General features: G+C 39.3%; 3 protein-coding genes, 2 long non-coding RNA genes and 1 pseudogene across 5 annotated transcripts in view; 3 read left to right on the top strand and 3 right to left on the bottom strand.

Moving 5' to 3' along the window:
• LOC130994894 (uncharacterized) overlaps positions 1 to 23488 on the top strand; it is a 1167164-nt gene that overhangs the window by 123817 nt on the left and 1019859 nt on the right. The gene's annotated exons all lie outside the window — the stretch shown is intronic.
• On the top strand, positions 439 to 2955 carry LOC130994419 (putative late blight resistance protein homolog R1B-8). Its single transcript, XM_057919463.1, has one exon. It carries the CDS (start codon positions 439 to 441, stop codon positions 2953 to 2955), a length of 2517 nt encoding a protein of 838 aa, XP_057775446.1.
• Positions 4515 to 5206, bottom strand: LOC130994981 (uncharacterized). Its single transcript, XR_009091954.1, has 3 exons — positions 5045 to 5206; positions 4770 to 4948; positions 4515 to 4700 (listed from the first exon to the last, which is right to left on the bottom strand). It is a non-coding gene; the product is annotated as an uncharacterized LOC130994981 (long non-coding RNA).
• On the top strand, positions 5446 to 8130 carry LOC130994418 (putative late blight resistance protein homolog R1A-10). The gene has a single exon (XM_057919462.1). The coding sequence runs from the start codon at positions 5446 to 5448 to the stop codon at positions 8128 to 8130; it is 2685 nt and encodes an 894-aa protein (XP_057775445.1).
• Positions 10072 to 14344, bottom strand: LOC130994417 (NADP-dependent malic enzyme-like; annotated as a pseudogene).
• On the bottom strand, positions 14346 to 14868 carry LOC130995017 (uncharacterized). The gene is made up of 3 exons (XR_009092001.1): positions 14680 to 14868; positions 14541 to 14594; positions 14346 to 14445 (listed from the first exon to the last, which is right to left on the bottom strand). It is a non-coding gene; the product is annotated as an uncharacterized LOC130995017 (long non-coding RNA).

The raw sequence follows: 23488 nt of genomic DNA, 5'->3' as shown, positions 1-23488 counted from the left end.
TTTATAATTAGTAGAATTTCACATTTTTAAAGAAATAAAACAAAAAAATAAAAAGATAAAGAAAAAGGAAATAAAAAATAGTATATAATTTACAAAAAAACCTTTAGTTAGAACTACAAAATTACTATTCAATTTTAAAATTAATTTAAAATTAAATGTAGTTTTTTAATAGATTATATAGATTATAGATGGTAGATTTCTATGCATCCGGATTAAACAATTCCACATTCAATTTCTTCTGAAGTGGCAGAGTCAGTATTAAATCTATCTAAACGAAATCTATCTTTCCAATTAAATTTTGCCACGTGGATAGAGAAATGATTGTTGATATTTCCAAAAGATAATAATATTGCTCTCTCATCCAAACAAACACTCTTTCGTCTCCAACAACACTACCGTTGACCAGTTTCCATATTGCAATCTGCAGTTTAATCTGAGATGGCAGCTTATGCAGCTCTGGTTTCTCTCTTGAACACCATTCAGCAGATGATGACCCATCCTACCCTTTCCACTTCTTTCCACAACATTCAGATCCAATCTCTTCAGGAGAAGGCTGCTTTGTTGCTTGATTTCATTGAGACCTATAACTATGTTGGTGGAGTTAGCCAAGAAGTACAAGATCTAGAAAGCCTAATCGCATCTGCTGCTCATACAGCTGAGGATATGATTGAATCACACATCGTCAATCAACTCCTTCCTCTTTCAGCTCATGATCGCGAAGCAGCTTTCAGTGTGTCACTCTATCTACAGAATAAAATGGCAATTGAAAAGAAAATTACACAGGTAGCTGGAGATGGATGGTGGATCAATTTCATGCAGATCATTAAGAATCAATTGGAGAGAAAAAAGTGGCAATTGAAGAGAAAAATGCACCAAGCAAACGTCAGCTGCTTGGACTATCTGCCGCAGATAATTGAAGACATGAATGCTATCATCAAAAAGGCGAATAAGTTGAAGGAGAAACAGAGATTGAGAGAGGACCAACCACCCACACATTCAACACCTCCTCTTAGTCTTACTCAGACCAGAGAAGAAAGTGCTATGGTGGGATTTGGTGATGAGTTGATTCAGCTTCTTGACGAGCTCACCGGTCATCGATCCAATCTGCACATCATCTCAATCGTCGGTATGGGCGGCATGGGTAAGACTACTCTTGCCAAAAATATTTATGCTAATCAACTCATCATCGAACACTTTGATATTCGTGCTTGGGCTACTGTATCACAACAATACAATGCTCAACAAATTCTACAACAACTTGTTTTGGGCCAAGGAAAATCCTCCCATAAAAGTGTAGATGAATTAGGAGGACAATTGTATAAAACTTTATCTGGTAGGAGATATTTGATCATATTAGACGACATATGGAGTGTCGAAGCTTGGGATGAAGTGAGGTGTTTCTTTCCCGATAATGGAAGTGGAAGCCGGATTCTTCTAACTACTAGGTTGTCAGATGTGGCTAACGGTTGTGGATCTTCTTGCTTTCCAAAGAATCTTCTAAATGGGAGTGAAAGTTGGGAATTGTTATGTAAGAAGGCATTCCTAAATGAAGATTGTCCTAGTGAGCTTGTGGAAGTTGGGAGGGAGATTGTTATTAATTATGAGAAGCTCCAAATCTCGAGCATCATCCAACTTTGGGTTGCTGAGGGATTTTTGAAATCAAATGGAGGGCGGGTTTTGGAAGAGATTGCAGAGGATTACTTGAAGGAACTTATTAATAGAAATATGATATTAGTTGAGAAGCGAAGTAAAAATGGGAAGATGAAAAGTTGTGATATTCATGATCTTTTAAGAGATTTATGCTTAAAAGTAGCTGAGCAACAAGGGCTTTTTCATGTAATCAATGGAGGCCCTATAAAAGGCACAGAACGCCGCCTCGTATATGATAATGCTCATTGGTGGAGGGAAAAGGCTAAACCCTCACTTGCACGCTCTATCGTGGGATATGTGTTTGACAAGAAGGACTTATATAAACATAGATTGCTGAGAATTTTGGATGCAGAACGTTACATAGCAGTGCGCCAGGACGTGTTTAAGCTTCCTAGTTCAATATCCTTGGTATGGAATCTGCATGCTTTGATCATTAAGAGTTCTTTATCGAGTCTGAATCCTTCTAGAGTTGTTGCACCAATTGAAATTTGGAAGATGCGACGACTTAGGCATATCCAGTGTCCTGAAATTTATCTTCCTCAACCGGACGGACAAGATGAGTTGGAAAATCTTCAGACGCTTGGGAATGCAGTGAATTTGAGGTTGAGTGAGGATTTGTGCAACATCAGTCCCAACATCAAGATACTGCATCTAGTTTATGATCGTAAGTTGCAAGGATGGGATGATAGTTTGATGGAGTGTTTGTGTAATCTTGATCGCTTGCATAAACTTGAATCACTCAAATTGGAAGCCGGATTTAGGTGGAGGCGGATGTATTCTAAGCTGAATGAGATAGTCTCATTTCCGAGATGGCTAAACAAGTTGAGGTTGAGTAATTTCATATTTGAATGGGATGATCTGACCATGATTGGTTCGCTGCCCACACTGGAAGTTCTCGAGGTAGAGAATAACTGGAATTGCAGCACGTGGAGTCCTGTTGATGGGCAATTTCAACGCCTCAAGTTCTTGAAAATTGAAGGCAGTAATCTGAGATGTTGGAATGCAGATAGTTGTCATTTCCCAATTCTGGAGAACCTTCTTCTTGTTGATCTATATGAGTTGGAAGAGATCCCATGGGGTATTGGTGAGATACCAACACTCAAACTTATTCATCTGCATCTCTGTAGTAACTCTGCCGCGATTTCAGCTATCAAAATAAAAGATGAGCAGCTCCAGTATCAGGAAAATGATGATGACCTTCAAATCCAAATTCGTGTCTCATCAGCTAAACTGGAGAGCTTCATGGCAGTGGTGGAAACAAAGGGCTTGACACTCGATCATGTTCAATTTTATCAGACTTACTAAATGGTTTGATTCATCATTATTTCATTTCTGTACTACACATCCAACTCAAACAATACGTATACTGGAAATGTCGTCGAATCAACCGCTCATTCTGTCAAACTTATAAAGTGATTGTGGATATTTCATGAACAACAACTATAAATTAGTTGCATATGTCACAAACATAATAAATTAACTTCTTTTTGTTTTGATTCAATATCCTCAAGCTGTTTGGTTTGATGGGTGAGTTTTGTGCCAAAAGATCGAGCTCAGGTATACCTATTATAAAAGAGCCTTATTTTACAAAATTTTATTTGCCTATTATATCCCTCATATATATATTTAATTTAAGGTCAATTGTGTAATTTAATATATTATACATATAATATATCTATAAGTATATCATGGTTTATCCTTTATATTTTAATAGTTATTTAAGTAGTAGTATCCATTAGGACTCATCATCATATAAGTTACTATTCTTTAGTATTATATAATTTTAATAATTTAGAATTAAAATACAAAGAATTAATAATTTTTTAGAACTATAATTTTGCTCGAATCTTTGGAATTAAAATTAATTATGTAAAGATGAAACCTATAAAACAAATATGAAGAAAAAATTAGGTTATGTTTAATTAAATAGAATTAAATTTTAATTTTAATTTTATGAGTTCTATAACATTATACTTCTAAAAAATTAATCAATAATTGGTTCAAAAAATACATTAAAATGATAAATATTGCTATAAAATGAAATAAAATATAAATTTACACTCATAACAATTTATTCATTAAAATAATTCCTTTTTATGTGCAAATGCACGTAATCTCTGCTAGTATTATAAAAGGGTCTTGTTTTACAAAATTTGATTTGCCTAATATGTCCTTAGTTTTAATCTATTTGAAGGACAATAACGTAATATCGTATTATTGATATTATCCTAATCACAAATATAACATAATCACACATTGACACTTCTAAATAACTTTGAACTCTTTAAAATTACTCACTATTTATATATAGATGAGAACTTTCAAAGCAAACATATCCAAAAAAAATGCATTGAGGTAAATAGAGGTTGGTAAGATAATATCAAATAATAGTATTATTATTCTTTCATGGAATAATATTAGTAAAATTAAATTATAAGTATACAAATTTCAATTGGATAAATATAAAAAAGTTACACATCATCTAATTAGTTTGCAAATTTAACTAAGTATTTATGAATTCTTATTATTTAACTTTCTTGCTAAAATTCTATCTATCATGTATTATTATTTTAATTTCATATATTAGTATGTATTAAATTTTATGAATATAGGTCATATTAAATTATTAATATACTAAAAGGAAAACAAATAAACATCAAACTAAAGATTTGAAAAAAATGTAAATGCTTAAGGATACGATGAATTATAAATTAAAGGATAACATCTCTTCAGAATGTACTTATAGAGGTTAATTATTATGATATATTAATATAGCACACAATTTTATACAATATTTCTCTAATTTTGACCGAAAATGCTAATTAGCTATCAGTGTTGGAACAAAATATTTGTCACGCCCCACGCCCCACGCCCCACTTCTTGAATGAATAAATTTTAATCAAGGTGCGACTAAATCATAGAAATAAAATTTTATTTATCATAATTTTCAACTTTACCATCTTTATAATTATGAAGAATTTTCTAATGCAAGCTTGGAGGCACTTGAATTTTTGAGCAGCTCATTGAAGTTGCCCATTGAGCAGCTCTCCCTAAAACAAGAACAAAATGAACATCACCCCTCCATTCATTCAAACAAGCCTTTGATGTATAAGCATTACCTTATAAACCGGTCCAAACCCACCCTCCCCCAACTTGTTTGCATCAGAGAAGTTGTTAGTTGCCGCGACAATGCTAGAAAAACTGAACGTCGGCAGCTCATAATGGCTGTTTCTCTCTACTTTGCGACTATTTTGATTCAAATCGAGTAGCAACAGATTTTGATGCGCTCCCCTTAACACTGTTTACTATTCAAGATTAGCCTAGATAGTATAGGATAAATTATTCTAAATCAGTTCAAATTTCACAATCAAGAACAGAACACAGTTGTTTGTACCTTTGCTTTTGAGTTTCGGCCACAGATAACATAAGCAGAAAGAGAAAACAACCAGTGCAGCAGTTATGGGCACAGCTAAAGCCACAACAACAACTTTCTCTCCCTAGGTAATGAATTAGTGGAGTAGATTATGAACGGTAGATTTCTATGCTTCCGGATTAAACAATTCCATCTTCATTGCATAATTTCTTGTGAAGTGGCAGAGTCAATATTAACACATTTATATTCTATCTAAAACGAAATCTATCTTTCCAATTAAATTTTGCCACGTGGACAGAGAAATGATTGTTGATATTTCAAAAGATAATAATATTGCTCTCTCATCCAAACAAACACTCTTTCGTCTCCAACAACACTACCGTTGACCAGTTTCCATATTGCAATCTGCAGTTTAATCTGAGATGGCAGCTTATGCAGCTCTTGCTTCTCTCTTGAACAACATTGAGCAGATGATGAGGCATCCTACCCTTTCCACTTCTTTCGACAACATTCAGATCCAATTTCTTGAGGAGAAGGCTGCTTTGTTGCTTGATTTCATTGAGACCTATAACTATGTTGGTGGAGTTAGCGAAGAAGTACAAGATCTGGAAAGCCTAATCGCATCTGCAGCTCATACAGCTGAAGATATGATTGAATCTCACATCGTCAATCAACTCCTTCCTCTTTCAGCTCATGATCGCGAAGCAGCTTTCAGTTTTTCTTTGTATCTACAGAAAAAAAGGGCAATTGAAGAGAAAAATGAAGCTGCAGTTGGAGATGTTGATCAATTTCATGGTGAATCTAACCTCAGCAACTTTGACTATCTGCGGCAGATAATTGAAGACATGGATGCTATCATCCACAAGGCCAGTGAGTTGAAGGAGAAACAGAGATTCAGAGAGGAGCATTCAACGCCTCCTCTTACTCTTAGTCTTACTCGGACCAGAGAAGAAACTGCTGTGGTGGGATTTGGTGATGAGTTGATTCAACTTCTTGACGAGCTCACCGGTCATCGATCCAATCTGCATATCATCTCAATCGTGGGTATGGGCGGCATGGGTAAGACTACTCTTGCCAAACATATTTATGCTAATCAACTCATCGTTGAACACTTTCATATTCGTGCTTGGGCTACCATTTCTCAACAATACGATGCTAAACAAATTCTTCAACAACTAGTTTCTAGCCTAGGAAAATCCTCCGATAAAAATGTAGATGGATTAGGAGAACAATTACATAAAACTTTATCTGGTAGGAGATATTTGATCATATTAGACGACATATGGAGTGTTGAAGCTTGGGATGAAGTAAGGTGTTTCTTTCCCGATAATGGCAGTGGAAGCCGGATTCTTCTAACTACTAGGTTGTCAGATGTGGCTAACGGTTGTGGATCTTCTTGCTTTTCAAAGAATCTTCTAGATGGGAGTGAAAGTTGGGAATTGTTCTGTAAGAAGGCATTCCAAAATGAAGATTGTCCTAGTGAGCTTGAGGAAGTTGGGAGGGAGATTGTCAGATCATGCAAAGGACTAGCATTGTCCATTGTTGTGATTGGTGGGAGTCTTCTAAAGTCTCCTAGGACTGTAGGATATTGGAAGAGTGTTGCCAAAGATATAGAATCAAGTCCCAACTCAAAAGAGAAAGAAGAAAGTTTAGATGTGTTGTTTTCAAGTTACAACCACTTGCCTTCTTATCTAAAGCCTTGCTTCCTTCATATTGGAGTTCTTAAGCATATAAATTATGAGAAGCTCAATATCTCGAGTATCATCCAACTTTGGGTTGCTGAGGGAATTTTAAAATCAAATGGAGGCCGAGTTTTGGAAGACATTGCAGAGGATTACCTGAAGGAACTCATGAACAGAAATCTGATATTAGTTGAGAAGCGAAGTAGAAACAGGAAGATGAAAAGTTGTGATATGCATGATCTTTTGAGAGACCTATGCTTAAAAGTAGCAGAGCATCAAGGGTTTTTTCATGTGATCCCTCGAGGCAGTGTACGAGGCAAAGAACGACGCCTTGTGTATCACAATGATACCTCCAGACTTGCACGCTCTATCATGAACTGTAGATTGCTGAAGGTGGAGTCTCATAAACATAGATTGTTGAGAATTTTGGATGTATACAGTAACAGGTCAGTTGAAGAATTATTAGGGTGTGTTAACTTGCGCTACCTTGCATTTCTGAACTTTCATAGAGCGTTGGAGCTTCCTAGTTCATTATCCTTGGTATGGAATTTGCATGCTTTAATCTTCGACTGTAATGCTCGAGTTGTTGCACCAATTGAAATTTGGAAGATGCGACAGCTTAGGCATTTCAGGTGTTATGAAATTTATCTTCCTCAACCCGACGGACAAGATGAGATGTTTATCTTGGAAAATCTTCATACACTTGGGAATGCAGTGAATTTGAGGTTGAGTGAGGATGTGTGCAACATCATTCCCAACATCAAGATATTGCATCTTCGATATGATCGTTTGTTGCAAGGATGGGATGATAGTTTGATGGAGTGTTTGTGCAATCTTGATCGCTTGCGTAAACTTGAATCACTCAAACTGAGAGGGTGGTGGGGGCATTATAAGCTGAATGAGGTACTCACATTTCCCAATTCACTAAACAAGTTGTTCTTGAGTGGTTTCAACTTTGATTGGGAAGATCTGACAATGATTGGTTCGTTGCCCCTACTCCAAGTTCTCGAGGTACGAGGTAACTGGGTCATGGAGGGAATGAGGACGTGGAGTCCTATTGATGGCCAATTTCAACGCCTCAAGTTCTTGAAAATTTATGACTGTTTTCTGAGATGTTGGAATGCAGATAGTTGTCATTTCCCAATTCTGGAGAAGCTTCTTCTTGTTGATATATATGAGTTGGAAGAGATCCCATGGGGTATTGGTGAGATACCTACACTCAAACTTATTCATCTGCATCTCTGTCGTAACTCTGCCACGATTTCAGCTTTGAAAATAAAAGAGGAGCAGCTCCAGTATCAGGAAAATGATGACGACCTTCAAATCCAAATTCATGTCTCACCATTTGGACTGGAGAGGTTCATGGCAATGGTGGAAACAGAGGGCTTGACACTCAATAATGTTCAATTTAATCAATTTGGTTGATCTTCTTTCTTTTGTTTGGTACACATCTTAATCCTATCATGATTTGTTTGTGTGGTGCCATCCAAAACAGATCATTAGTGACAATCAACTCATCGAGGCTGACGACCGATGGAGTCTCCCACACTAACATATCCAAAAACTCCTCATCGTTCCCGCCGCCGAGATCCAATGATTTCTTCCCCAAATCTTGAGGGCTTGACACTCAATAATGTTCCATTTAATCTATTTGGTTGATCTTCTTTCTTTTGTTTGGTACACATCTTAATCCTATCATGATTTGCTTGTGTGGTGCCATCCAATACTACAAATTGTTGTTCCATATCAATTTTTATCAGACTAATTAAATGGTTTGATTCATCATTATTTCATTTCTGTACTACACACCCAAACAATACTTACACTGGAAATTAAATGTCATCTAATCAGCCGTTCATTCTGTCAAACTTATAAAGTGATTGTGCATATTTCATGAACAACAACTATAAATTAGTTGCATATATATATATCACAAACATAATAAATTAACATCTGTTTGTTTTGATTCAATATCCTCAAGTTGTTCGGTTTGATGGGCGAGTTTTGTGCCAAAAGATCGAGCTCATAATCCTTCTTATATTAATTTTAGATTCATATTTATATACATCTATACCTATTATAAAAGAATCTTGTTTTACAAAATTTGCATGATTTGCCTAATATGTCCATATTTTTAATCTATTTGAAGGACAATAATGTAATACTCCCTCCGTCCTGTAAGAGTGTATCACATTTTCCATTTTCGTCCGTCCCATAAAAGTGTATCACTTCCATTTTAAGACATGGGTCCACTTTCTCCTTTTAACCACAACCACTCATTTCTACAAAACCCCACAATCAATTAAACCACAACCACTCATTTCCACTCAACACATTAACTACCAATTTTTTCTTAAAACCCGCACCGTCTCATATGTGGTGCATTCTTATGGGACGGAGGAAGTATCATATTATTGATAGTATCCTAATCACAAATGTAACATAATCACACTTCTAAATAACTTTGAACTCTTTAAAATTACTCACTATGTATATATAGATGAGAACTTTCAAAGCAAAAAAAAAAAAAAAAAAAAAAAAAAAAAAAACCGCATTGTGAGGTAAATAGAGGTTGGTAAGATAATATCAAATAATACTAGTATAATTACCCTTTCATGGAATAACATTAGTAAAATTAAATTATAGTATACAAATTTCAACAGGATAAATATAAAAAAGTTACACATCATCTAATTAGTTTGCAAATTTAACTAAGTATTTATGAATTCTTATTATTTAACTTTCTTACTAAAATTCTATCTATCATGTATTATTATTTTAAATTTCATATATTAGTATGTATTAAATTCTTTGAATATATGTCATATTAAATTATTAATATACTAAAAGGAAAACAAATAAACATCAAAATAAAGATTTGAAAAAATGTAAATGCTTAAGTATATTTCTCTTGAATTCTATTTATTAAGTATGACTCTCTCTCTCCACTTACAATAGAATAAGAGGACATTTACTTTGCATGATTGATTATTTCTATCCCCAATAATAGGATTTCTCCAATCCAACCTTTTCAATAAGATATGAATCAAGCAAAATTAGTTCAAACGATAGAAATTATCAAAAACTTTGGGATATCCCAAAGTTTCATTCCTTCAAAGTAAACAAAGAATTAGTCTTATCATTTTTATTTATCAAAGCTAATCCTCCAAAGTAAATATTCCCTAACTTTTTTTTGTTAAATGTGTTGTCCCCTTCTATGATTATTTTTTATTTACGGAGAGGGTATTAGTTAAAAACCATATGCAACTCCCTTTCCCCCCTCATGATGCTACAAACAAACAATGGGAATAAAGCTCAATAAAATCATACAAAGACGAGAATGGAAACACACACACACACACACACAAAACTCAAACTCACTTTGCCATTAACTCGTCCAATATAAGTACATATAGTAAAAACCAAGATTACAAAACAAGCCTATTTGTGAAACAGAGCAACAGAAACAGAACAATCCAATATGACAAAGAATCACAAAAAATTAGAGACTAAATTTAGGGATTCGATTAGCGATAGCTGCCGTAGACTGGTGTATACATACAGCTCTCTGCAAACTTCACGAGATCTTTCGGACGGGGAAGACGCGACGCCAAACCTACAAGGGCATTTTAGTCATTACCAAGTTCTCGTGTCAATAACAAAGAGTTCAAACCATTGTATATAGTTTATAATGTATGGTGTGTTGGGTATCTTTCGCCTAGCCAGGGTTACACCACTTGGTTCCCGAACCTCCTGTCTCCCCCACTCGTGCTCAAGCACTTGAGCTTCTCTGCTCTGGGCGACTTCTCTGGCAGCGGGGAGGAAGTGACTCCTCTGGCAGCGGGGACTCGATCCCTCTGGCAGCGGGGACTCGACTTCTCTGGAGTTGAACCCTCTGAAGTTGTCCCCTCTGGAGTTGTCCCCTCTGGCGCGGGACTCCTCTGGCGTCCGACTCCTCTGGCGCTGGAGCTTTGATTCCTCTGCGCTGGCAGCCTGGACTCCTGGAGCTTCAGTTCCTCTGCTCCTCTTCACTTCTCTGTAACACACCAAGAAAGGCAGCAAGTAAAGGAGAAACAAGGGAAAGTCAGAGGGAAGAAAAACAATGAAATTCAGAGGGAACTCAAGGGTGGGAAAATGTGTCCTCGAGACACTTTGGCTCAGATTTTCCCACAGTATGCAGGGCCCTTCCGGCAGCTCAATGATCACGGCACGGTGGAAGTAGAACAAGTAAACACCCAGATCTCAGTAGTACAGCCACCAACAGCAGGAATCCGATGGACAGGATTCCGATGGCTCGCACACTCACAACGTATCACCAAACCAGGAAACCGATAGACAGGAATCCGGTGATACAAGCTCTCAATCGAAGCGAAGTTCACACCCACAGTCACCACTCAGGAAACCACGAAGAAGAAATCCGGCGACACTTCAAGAAGGAGAATAGCAGAGCCTTCTATTTCAGACGGTGTGAAAACTTCCTTACGATTGAAAGACTTGCAGTAGGGATAAAAAGGAGTGGAGGTCATTGGGAAGGAGGAAGGAGCATTGAAGTCGGAGGTGGGAATCGAGGAGACGGGCGGCGGAAAAAGGTGGAGCGGCGCAGATGAGTGAGGATGAGGGGAGTTAATCTGAAGGGCAGTGGGCTTAGGGTTTGGGAATGGGCCGGGAAGAGATTTGGGCTGGGGAATTAAAGATCATTGGGCCAACTCTCCACATTCCACCTTTGGCACAATGATCATTAAGTCACCAGGGAAGAGCCTGCCTTTGATTTGAGCTTATCATCACAGCCATTTTTACTATCATCCTATCACAAAGACAAGACAATAGAGGGTGAGAAAAATATTATGCATATTAATCTCAGTCTCAAACCACAGAGACCAACCCAAGGGAAATCACCATTTCTCAAACCCAAAGGGTTATCATTGAAGACTCAACAGACCCAACAAAAACACTCACACACAGAGGAAAGAAAAAGATACAGGACAAGACACTAGACAACAGAACAAAGCAGGACTCACAACAGACCAGACACACAGAGCAAAAGAAAAGCATGCAAAAGAGAAACAAGAAGGGACACATGCAGGACCAGACAACTACAGACTCAAAAGACACAGAGCAAAAGGACCAGAGCAGAGCAAACAAAACACAGAGCTCAGACTCAGAACACACGACACAACAGAGAACAAGAAAAGAAAAGAGACAAGCAGCCACAGAGGCTGAACTTGCCACACACATAAACACAGAGACAGAACTTTAACCACAATCAAAGTTCACAACAGGAGCAGAAACCACATTGCAATCAAGGCCTACCTTTTGTGTAAAGTCCTTAGCAACAAGTCTAGTTTTGTATCTCACATTATCAGTTTCATGCTTGACTTTAAACAGCAATTTGGACTCAACAACAGAACATTCAGTAGGCTGTTTCACAAGTATCCAAGTTTCATTATTAGTAGGTTCATTTATGACAGGCTCAAGCAAGTTTTCTGGTTCAGCATGCATGTTGGGTTGAGGATCCACCTCGAAAGGAACAGTGGGGGGAGGAAACATAAACTCATACTTGTTTTGATCAACAACATTCAGTTTCTCCACCTCACTTGGAGCAACATATTGTGAGGATTCAGTCAAACATGGAAAGATAAGTTCATTAAGCACCACATCCCTACTGATGCAAGTTCTAAACCCAGGGACAAACCTATCCCTCAACCTATAGCAGTTGTTCATGATGACAAAAAAAAAACTCAAACAGCTGCAAGCAGCAAAACTCAAGACAACAGCCTCAAACAACAGTCAACAAGCAACAACCCTGAGCAAAACTCAACAAACACCAGAGCTCACACAGCCAATCCAGATAAGCCCCTCTCTCCCTTGTTTTCCAGGATACTCGCACGAGGAGACCCACAGGGGAATCCAGATGAACTGGACCAAAACAAGGGAGATCTCACTCGGCTTCGAATGCCAAGGGTTTATCGAGATTTCAGACAACACGCGGAAGCACAAAAGAAAACAGGATCGCAAGATACCAAGATCTCAACAAGCAAAACATGCAAAACACAAACAACAGTAACAGTACCAACCCTAGAATCTAGGAGTTTCAAGTGTTTAAGCCAATTTACCAGAGATGGATTCCCAGGTAAGGGAAAATCCAGACTTACCACTTTCCTTGCTCGTCGGGAGCAAATCGGCGCAGCCCGAAGGGGCGGCGGGGTGAAGGAGGTGCGGTCGGAGGGTGCCCCGGCTAGGTCACCGTGGCTCTGATACCACTATTGGGTATCTTTCGCCTAGCCAGGGTTACACCACTTGGTTCCCGAACCTCCTGTCTCCCCCACTCGTGCTCAAGCACTTGAGCTTCTCTGCTCTGGGCGACTTCTCTGGCAGCGGGGAGGAAGTGACTCATCTGGCAGTGGGGACTCGATCCCTCTGGCAGTGGGGACTCGACTTCTCTGGAGTTGAACCCTCTGAAGTTGTCCCCTCTGGAGTTGTCCCCTCTGGCGCGGGACTCATCTGGCGTCCGACTCCTCTGGCGCTGGAGCTTTGATTCCTCTGCGCTGGCAGCCTGGACTCCTGGAGCTTCAGTTCCTCTGCTCCTCTTCACTTCTCTGCAACACACCAAGAAAGGCAGCAAGTAAAGGAGAAACAAGGGAAAGTCAGAGGGAAGAAAAACAATGAAATTCAGAGGGAATTCAAGGGTGGGAAAATGTGTCCTCGGGACACTTTGGCTCAGATTTTCCCACAGCAGGAAGTAGAACAAGTAAACACCCAGATCTTAGTAGTACAACCACCAACAGCAGGAATCCGATGGACAGGATTCCGATGGCTCGCACACTCACAACGTATCACCAAACCAGGAAACCGATGGATAGGAATCCGGTGATACAAGCTCTCAATCGAAGCGAAGTTCACACCCACAGTCACCACTCAGGAAACCACGAACAGGAATCCGACAACAGTTCAAGAAGGAATAGCAGAGCCTTCTATTTCAGACGGTGTGAAAACTTCCTTACGATTGAAAGACTTGCAGCAGGGATAAAAAGGAGTGGAGGTCATTGGGAACGAGGAATGAGCATTGAAGTCGGAGGTGGGAATCGAGGAGACGAGCGGCGGAAAAAGGTGGAGCGGCGCAGATGAGTGAGGATGAGGGGAGTTAATCTGAAGGGCAGTGGGCTTAGGGTTTGGGAATGGGCCGGGAAGAGATTTGGGCTGGGGAATTAAAGATCATTGGGCCAACTCTCCACATGGTGAAACGAAACACGACACGAGAGACAAATATGAAACATCATATTACCGAGTTTGTATGCCTTTGCAGCTACGGTAGCTGCAATATGTGCTGAGATCTTCCTAATATTCGTAAACGGGGGGTAAATCAGTCATTTCGCGTAGTTCTCCTCCGTCACTTGAGCTGCCAAAGCTTCAGCTGCAGGTAAAGACAAGAGACAAGATCAGCTGATTGAAACATTAATGTATGCAAAAAAAAAAAAATGGTTTCGGTTTTACTAGACTCACAGGCTGCTAATAGCAGGTCGTCGTGTATACGTATTATTCCGGACATGATCAAACCTAAACCAAACCCGGGGAATATGTAAGCGTTGTTAGCCTGACCGGGCACGAAAAGCTTCCCGTTGTTAAAGAGAGCTAGCTCCCCACCTTAACAGCGGCTAATAGTTCCTTGACTGGCTCGTGTTCGTGTGCCCAAGGCTTCTTGAAATGCTGCAGAGACTCTCTACGAGAACTGACAATCAGCCCCTGTTATATACCAGATCGCGTTTATGGTTAACTCTTAGACGAGACAAGCAAGTAAGCGATGATGGGAAAATGCAAGAAAACGGCAAAATACAAACCTTAGAATCCACGAGCCAAATCTTTTTCCTGGCCTCTTCCAATGGAGTATTTGTCTACAAAACAAAAGACTCCTAAATCAGACATCGCGCTCCAGCAAGAAAAAATATATCGGATTTGATGATGATATTAGTCTGTTACCTTTTTAGATATCTCGAGAGCGATAAGTTCAGCTATACCAGTCTCGGCCTTCAAGAAACCGAAAATCAGAAGCCGAGTTAGAGAATTATATTTCCTCAACAAAGAAAATATTTTGAAATAATGTCACTTGATCAATCCACAAAACTATATATGAGGCTTAGGAAACTGGAAAAGTAATCTTGAAGTAGGAAGAAATAAGCCTTACCTCTCCGGCTCCCAAGAATAAGAACCTATGATCTGCTAGAGTTCCACCAACTAGTTTCAAGGCTGCAACGAGCCCGGCAAGAACCACGGAGGCTGTACCCTGACACAATGCAAGATGATAATGAAGTTCATCACATGATACTTGAAACTTTTGAATATCTATGATGGTAAAAAGGTTAGCGCATCTACCTGGATATCATCGCTGAACACAAGATGACTGGATCGGTAATTGGAAAGTAATTCAAAGGCATTGTGGTTTGCAAAATCTTCAAACTAGATAAATATGACAAAATTTCAGACGACTGCAGTAAACAGTGACTTGAAAACTGATGGATAAACGGCTTTGATGCTTGTAAGCGTAGTACCTGTACCAAGACCTTCTCCCCGTAGTTCTGTTTAACAGCAGACATGAACTCTTCTAGAAGTTCATAATATTCCTATAAGAAAAACTAGAAGATTAAAAGGCCAATTCCAAACATGCTTAAAATGTCTATTATTGTAGGTGGTAGTGTCGTAGGTTCCTGAAAAGAATGTGATCATAGACCATAGGCATTTCCTGTTGTAATAGATATTTAAGATAACAAACATTGTTTGTGGTATTTGAGAGCATAGAGTTTGTTGTTATATCATTAGTATCACTTTAGTTTTCGATTAGTGTCGTAGGTGCCGATTGTCTATGGTCTTTTCTGTATACCACACTAGCTTTTGTCTGTTGTCGTAGTAGAAAAACATCAATTTTATTTCTTATATACTACCTCAATTTTTGACCCGTGTCCTAGGTCCCAAAAACACCATGCCCTTTTATAATACTAGCAGTAAGAACGTGCGATGAACATTGAACACGTGTGATTTTATTGTATGTGAATAAAATACATATAATTATTATAAATGATAATTAAGTTAAATTTCTAAACATAGTTTAAATGGAAAATCTTTTGGTTGTTAATTGATTTGAGATTCTTTTTTATAATTAAGGAATTGTTGATATAATTATTTATTTTTTATATTGTTAGATTTTATTTTATTTCATTAATCACTATAATATATTTTTTCTTATTTTTATGTTATGTTTTTCTATATTTATAGGTGTTAGAAGATTGATATGCACCCGTCGTGCAGTGCAAGCAAAATACATGTGTATGCCCGATACAGACAATACACGCTCCTACGTCTCACAACAAGAAATAAGTCTTAGTGGCAAGTGTAGGGTCGAATCCTACAGGGAGTGAGGAACCACATTTGTTCTCCGACGACAAACTGAGGTGTCACAGGTCTCAATCTGTATACTCTGCACAAGAAATTAACAAGATCAATAATAACAAGGGGTGAGGTCATTCGGTTAGGTCTTAACTGTTGTCAACATTCGTTTCGGTCATAGGCATACTGATGATCCGTCCATGATCCATATAAACTCAAGGCGTAGCCCAAAGACATTGGGGCGTTTCAAGAGGCTATACTTCACACTTAGGATGGTTGATCCCATTGTAGTCACTTGGTCCGAAGGTCACACATTCCCCCGTCACAAGGCAGTGCTTCACTTCTCCTTAGATGGTAGTCATACCCGTTACTCACCAAGTATGACCCTCACCAACCTTCTCTCCCGAGGTCCCCAAATCTGCACTTTGAGTGACACATGCCTCCTGGACACAACTATTTCCGGCTTGTTAGCCGACCAGTCATAGACATGCTACGGCGCAGAAGTTACCTTCCTCGTTTGATAACCATGGCTTGATGCCTCGTCACAGTTGATGGATAATCTCTAGAGAAGCCCAAGACTGAGGAATGACAGTGTATCCCATCAATCCTTTCCCCACCTTCCGGATCTACAACGCCTTTTGTTGACGCTGCTCAGCTACTCGGTCGTGGGTATACCGGTTGTCACGCCCTGGTATACCCTGACCTTTGCTTGACACGGACAACATTTTACCGAACGAAGATGACCCGTTAGGCCCCTACTGCCCATGGTTTGGCACAGATCCGTCTGGAACCACGAGACTCAACCGAAAGAACAAATGCCTCACGAATGTTTACATATTGACAACAATTATTTCCACCCCTTAAACCTCACCAAGGGAACTACTCACAAATATTAAAAAATGTAAATGCGAAATGAATAAAACACATCATGTAACAAAAGGAAATACTTGATTGATTGAAACGATACCTACGGCCTCGAGCCTTGAATCTTGTTCGAATGAAAACACAACGAAAATAGGAAATAGTTCTGGAATGTAAATTGTTTTGATGCCACACGCGGCGGAATTGAAGTAGTAAAACTAAATAAAACAGAGTTTAAAAGTGCCAAGAAGTTCTTTCACGCTGCACACCATCCTCATTTTATACTGCCGATTGGTAAAGGTCCAACCCTAGCTGCGCCAGCTTCATATCTTTATCGAGATCTTCTTTCCTTCTTTAGCTCAATCCTTGATTGATCCGATTGAAGATAGCCTCCAGCTGCTTGCTGTAGTCAACCTTTCCCTTTCTTCAGATTCTTCTAGCTCCTTCCTCCTTCTTCTGTTTGCTTCCTCCAAATCACCGAGATTCACTTTCCTTTCCTGGCTTGGGCTGTCTGATTCAATTAATGAGATAATTCCTAAGGTAATCTCAAAGTAAATTTATACCCACTCCCGTGGCATACAAATCATTGATTACATGCAAGGTTACCATCCCTGGATCACACTTCTAACATGTAACTCCTAAAAGTTCCTAGGATTAAAGCCTTCACACTTATTAATTCCCTTTAGAATTGAAATAAATGTGTTCTATGTTCTTAGTTCTGGTATTAATTATCATCTCCCGATCTCAAATTAAAACCTATGATAATGCTAAATTGGTGATCAAGCAATAAAGCAAGCAATTAAAACAAGAACATAGAAAGGAATATAAATCTCAATTAATTAAATCAACAGTCAGAAATTTGAATCATGTTTACTCCCTAAACCCTGGGAAAAAGGGATTTAGCCACACATAGACATATGACTAACAATCACAATCTCAATGAAATTAAAGAACATTAAACAATGAAAAACCGTAGAGAAGTCGAGATTCTTCAGTCTTGCTCTTGCTCCGTGTCTCACAGCTCTCAGGGAAAGTCAGAATATGATAAAAGGTGTCTGGAATAAGCTAAAAGATGGTATTTATATGCCCTAGGTCGTCTAACTCGAAAATACTCCAAAAATCGCGTTTTAGGTGAAAAAGCGGAAAAGATGGGCTGACTCGGCGCCTCGCGCGGGCTGGTCGCGCGGCCGCATGGCTGGGCCGCGCGAGCTCGCGCGGTCTCCTCGCGCGGCCGTGGCATGCTGCCGCATGCCCGGACCGCGCGACTTCCCGGCGCCCGTCATCGCGCACGGGCGCGTGTCCTCCGACACACGGACTTCCCGGCGCCCGTTCTTGCTCATTCGATGCCCGATTTTAGCCCCGTTCGTGCCTATGGACTCGTCACTTCGCGTACTCCACTACGCTTCATCCAAAACTTCACAATTCGAGTCCAAAAACCTGTAAAAACAACACGAGCACGGACGAGTAGTCTATTCCACAAAATTGAACAAATCAAACCAAAGACACTCAAGAACTCAATGAAAACACCCAAAAACTATGAATAAACGCGACAAAGGAGATGAAAAATGCATGTAGAACACTGTCTGCCTCTCATTGTGGTGGCTAGACGGATTGCTTCCTTCGGTTTAATTCGTACCAGGTGGGTTGCTTCAGGTTCCCATGCCCCAAGTTAGACTGGAGAGGTACTGCGGCCGAAGCTCCATGCTGGTAAACATGACTTTGCAATCTGGGCCTGGTAATGCCCATTCCAACCACATTCCTTCTGTTTTCGCTCTACTGGACCTTCCTTCCCCAACAACTTCATTCTCCCCTGGACAGACCTGAACTGACATAAATAAAGAGAAAAATAGGGCCACATGGCCCAAAAGTCGAAGACGCATCAAAGATAAAACGTTAAGAATATACCGTGTAGAGAATATATTTGCTTTAAGATACATATTAAAAATTCAAGACTATCCATACTTTTATTAGCTGGAAGAGCAATTTACAGTGGATATGTATATAAAAGAGAAGTTCACCATTTTTCCTTCCTTATTTTCACTTCAATGATGGATTATTCTTCCAAAAATATATAATTAATCAAAATGAAACATTTTTATCAAAAAGAGGAAAAGATAAATAAATTGTATTGTTTCATAAAGAGAAACTGGGAATTAAAATAGAAAAGAATTCAAAAGAAAAGAATAAAAAGAATACAAAAATAGTAAAATATATGTTTTGTGTAAAGAATGAAAATTAAAATCAGAACATTATACACGTTTTTTGTAACAATATATACATCTGTTGATATTAGAGAATATTTGGCTTTAGATTTTTTAAAAAATTATATATTAGTTGATAATAATTTTATTATGTTATCCCTACTTTAAAAAGGAATGATTCATTTTTCGATATAGTAAGATTTAATTATTTAGGGGAGAGTAGTGAGAAAGTACATGAAAATATGTTTTTTGCATGTACTTTCTTTATATGCAATATTAAGAATTATTTCACAATCAATTAAGGGTTAAGTATCAAATAAGCCCTTGATATAGTAGCCCTTATCACGTTTACCTTCCTATAGTCCAAGTTGGGCCAATTAAACCTTCATAGTACCTAAAATCGAATAAGTGAGCCCTCGCCTCTAACTGCCATATAACGCCGTCTGCCTTTAATTTTTTTTTTTAATTTTATTAAGTGGGCCCCACCTTTAACTACCTGAAATCCCCTTCTTCATTTGGGTCTATTTCAAAATTACATAAACCCTAAATCGCGACTAGGGCTTGAAACCATAAGAGTATTTCGCGTGTTTTGGTGAAATTCCCAGAGGGTTTCACTGTGTTCTTACAAATCGCGGTGCGGCATGACTTCAAATTCCATTTCCGGGGGGGGGGGGGGGGTGGATCGAGCTCGTGGCATGCGCGACGACAGTCCGTCTCTGAAAAATCCAAATTTTTATGAGTGCGTATTTGATGGTAAAACGTTAAAGGCCTCGTTAATGACATCATAGACGGACGAAAACCCTGGTAGGAGGTTTTATGGCTGTCGTAATTGGAAGGTAAGTTCGTGAGTTTCATTGATTTGGTTGAACTCTCTGTTATGTGGATTGTTTTGGTTGAACTCTTTGTTTTCATTGTCTTAGATCAAGAATTGTGGTTATTTTGATTGGTTGGACGAACCTATGACTGAAAGAGCAAGGGATGTAATCAATGAGTTCAAGAAGGAGAATTGGAAACTCATGAAAATGAAGTGTACCTCAACCTCTGCAGCCATAGACGTGGATTCTGAAATTGCAAAACTTTGGGATGTTTTGCAGGCTATAAAATAAGACTCAAGGAAAATGAAAAAGAAAACTAGATTACTCACATATATTTTGCTTGGTTCTTGGATGTTGTTAGCTTATTTTGCACTAGTATAATAACTCTTTGTACTTAGGCTTAAACTCCCTGATTTTTGCTAATGTAATGCAGCCTTCTTTATGAACGAATTCTCTTTGTTGTTAGGCTTAAACTCCTTGTATTTTTGCTACTGTAATGAAGCCTTTTTTATGAATGTAATGTGTTATCATGTTGGAGCATAATTTACCATCTGTTCTTTCATATGAAATAAGGATTCAATAATAATGTAAATATAGTCACAATAACAGCTCTGTCGAGCTGGTCAGCTCTGTCGAGCAGGTAAGCTCTGAAGGCTCCGGCGGCACGAGTCAGCTCGACGCCCTTGGTCAGCTATGCGCTCTGCTCTGCTCTGCTATGCTATGCGCTCTGCCCTGGCGCCCTGGTCAGCTCTGTCGAGCTGGTCAGCTCTGTCGACTCCGGCGGCACGAGTCAGCTCTGACGCCCTTTTGAATACCCTCCTACCTAGTTGCAATTCATCCTTAGACAACTGCAACTCCATCTTTGTTCCAGGGTTGGTCTCTTTGACCTTCGCAATGTACCCCACAAGCATATTGAATTCATTCTTATATCTCTCCTGAAGCTTTGTTATTATTGTCTTCTTTGCTCTTTTACATTTGCCCATACTAACATGTAATCTCAGGTGCTCTTTGACATGCCCCTGCATATCCTTGGCTGTAAACCTAGGATTCCTATAGACTGCATCTTTGAAGTAGTTTGCAAGATATGCCTGAGAAGCAACCTCGGAATACGGAAAGGGCACTGCAGAAAGGACGGGCATTTAATGCAGGTGACGTCATCCACGCGGGCGAGTCCTCTGACTAGTTGCACTACTCCAGAAGTGAACTAGCCAGACCAGGGGGTGGGAGTAACAAAAACGCCAGAGAACAATTTACAGGGTTTACCTTCGCTTTCTCATAATATTAGAATGCTTATATCTTCATGATTTGCAGGGATCAAGGAAAACAGCATAGTTTTGGCCTTCACAGTACCCCACTGGTTGAACACGAAGAATACCCGGTTCAACCAGACCAGAGGGGGGAGTGGTTGATGAGGAGTAATATGTGCAGAGTAGAGAAGGGACATAAATCAGAGGAATCATCTTCATCAGAAGAGTCATGCTGAAAAATGGCCCTTGCCAGAGAAGCCATCACTACCAGAGGAATCATCCTCGTCAAAAGAGTCATCTTCACCAGAGGGAGCATCCTAGTCAAAAAAGTCGTCAATACCAGAGAAGTCGTCGCCATCAGAGGAAGTATATCCGCGCCAGAGAAGTCACTATCGCCAGAGAAGACGCCTTTGCCAGAGAAGACGTGTTTACCAGAAGAGTCACCTCCACCAGAGATGTCAACATCGCCAGAGAAGACTCCTTCGCTAGAAAAGACATTTCCACCAGAGGAGTCACCAAACGCGCGGGAAGGTCTCCCGCCTATTATCGAAATTACCAGCGTACCCTTCCACCACGCAAGACGCATGCACCACAGATGTTTTTACTATTTTACCCCTTTCGTTTGTAAACCTATAAATAAGGCCCGAGCTCGTGTACTGTGACTTACGCTATCTCATATTTTCGAATACAACCACTATTTTCTCTTGGGTGCAAGGTTTCCGATCATTTTTACTTCGTCTTCTTCAAGTCACCACACTAGGTATAGTTCGCGGTTTCTCTCTATAGTTTTAGGTGTTGGTTTCGTAAACACCAACTGGCGCCGTCTGTGGGAAGGCTACTGAATTAAGACGTGAGGTTACGGTCGCCGGCGTACGCAGATCTGTAAATCCAATCGGATTTGCGGGCGTTGGCACCATTTAGTTCGATAATCCGGACACCCAGCTATTTTTGATCGGTTAAATTGTGTTTTCCGGGTCAATATGTCGTTAATTTTCTATAATCTGCGTTGATTTATGTTTTGAGTGCATGGGGAAAGGTGGCGACGGGCATAAAACATGAATCGGGGGAAATTTACGTTTATTTACCGTTTGTTCGGGCTAGTTGTCTGTGGATAAAGGGTTTCCTCGTAGAATTGACGTTTTCTTCACCGATCTAATGTTTTGCATGAGGAAATTGTGGTTTGATGCTCTGTTTTGATTATGTTAGTCGTTTTCTTACGGATCTTCGGTATCTGGGGTTTATGCTGCCTGCGTATGGGTGTTTTACGTGTCAACATGACAATTGTGGACGATCTCCATTTTTTCTCCGATAATCTTAGAATTGTACTAGTAATTTGTCGGGTACTATCCTGTTTTTGGTAAGCGTGGGGTTTTTACTATGGATTCAGGGGTTTGCACCAATGGTATGTCAATTAGCATTTTGTTTCTGTTACGATTGGGCTTGCGTTGTGGATCTGTGGGTGTTCTTCGCTTGACAATGATAATTACCGTTATTTCCCATGTTGTGGCGATTAATCCTTGTTCTGTATCGTTGGACTGAAGGGTGATAGTTTGTTTTCTGTTACGTTGGTTCTATGTAGTGGTTTTGCAGATGTTTTTCATTTAAGGGAGGGTATCCATCACTGTTTTCCGTGTTTTTGTGGCTAATTTTCGACTTCAATCGGTGAATTGGGGAATTATGCTCTGTTCTTGTGATATGGGGGTTTTTTGTTGCGGATCTATGGGTCTTGCATCGATAATGTGTTGGTTATTACATTGTCACTGGTTATCCTGGTTTGTTGTCGTTAATGCAAGGGTTTTACCTCAGTAGTATAATGATTAATACTCTGTTTATGTTGTGATGGGGTGCATGCTGTTGTTTTGCGGATGATCTTCATTTAAGGGAAATAGTTATTAATGTTCTCCATGTTTTCCTTGACTAATCTCCGTATTATGGTAGTATTTGTTTTCTCACATAATTCTTTTTCTTATCATGTTTAATGAATTGTGCTAACATGTCCTCTGGTGGTTGCTCTGTTTGTACTTATCTCTGGGTATCTTGCTGCTGCCGGATTTTAATACGGGCTCTGTTTTCTTAATCTATACTCTGGGTTTATTTCCCAGAGTGTAGAATTACTCGGAACTTTTTAACGGTCTTTGTACCGGTGCTCGGGATTCTTTATTGGATTTCTTATATTGGGACTCCCATCGGTAACGGAGGGTTTGTTCTTTCGTCCTTGGGACTTTTCTCACTTTGTTTACATGTAGGTACTATGGGATCATCAGATGCTCACCGCAACCTGGAG

This window comes from Salvia miltiorrhiza, chromosome 7 (assembly GCF_028751815.1).
Source record: "Salvia miltiorrhiza cultivar Shanhuang (shh) chromosome 7, IMPLAD_Smil_shh, whole genome shotgun sequence".
Taxonomy (NCBI): Eukaryota; Viridiplantae; Streptophyta; class Magnoliopsida; order Lamiales; family Lamiaceae; genus Salvia; species Salvia miltiorrhiza.
The sequence above is the reverse complement of the archived record's forward strand: the minus strand, read 5'-3'. Positions and strand labels throughout refer to the sequence as shown.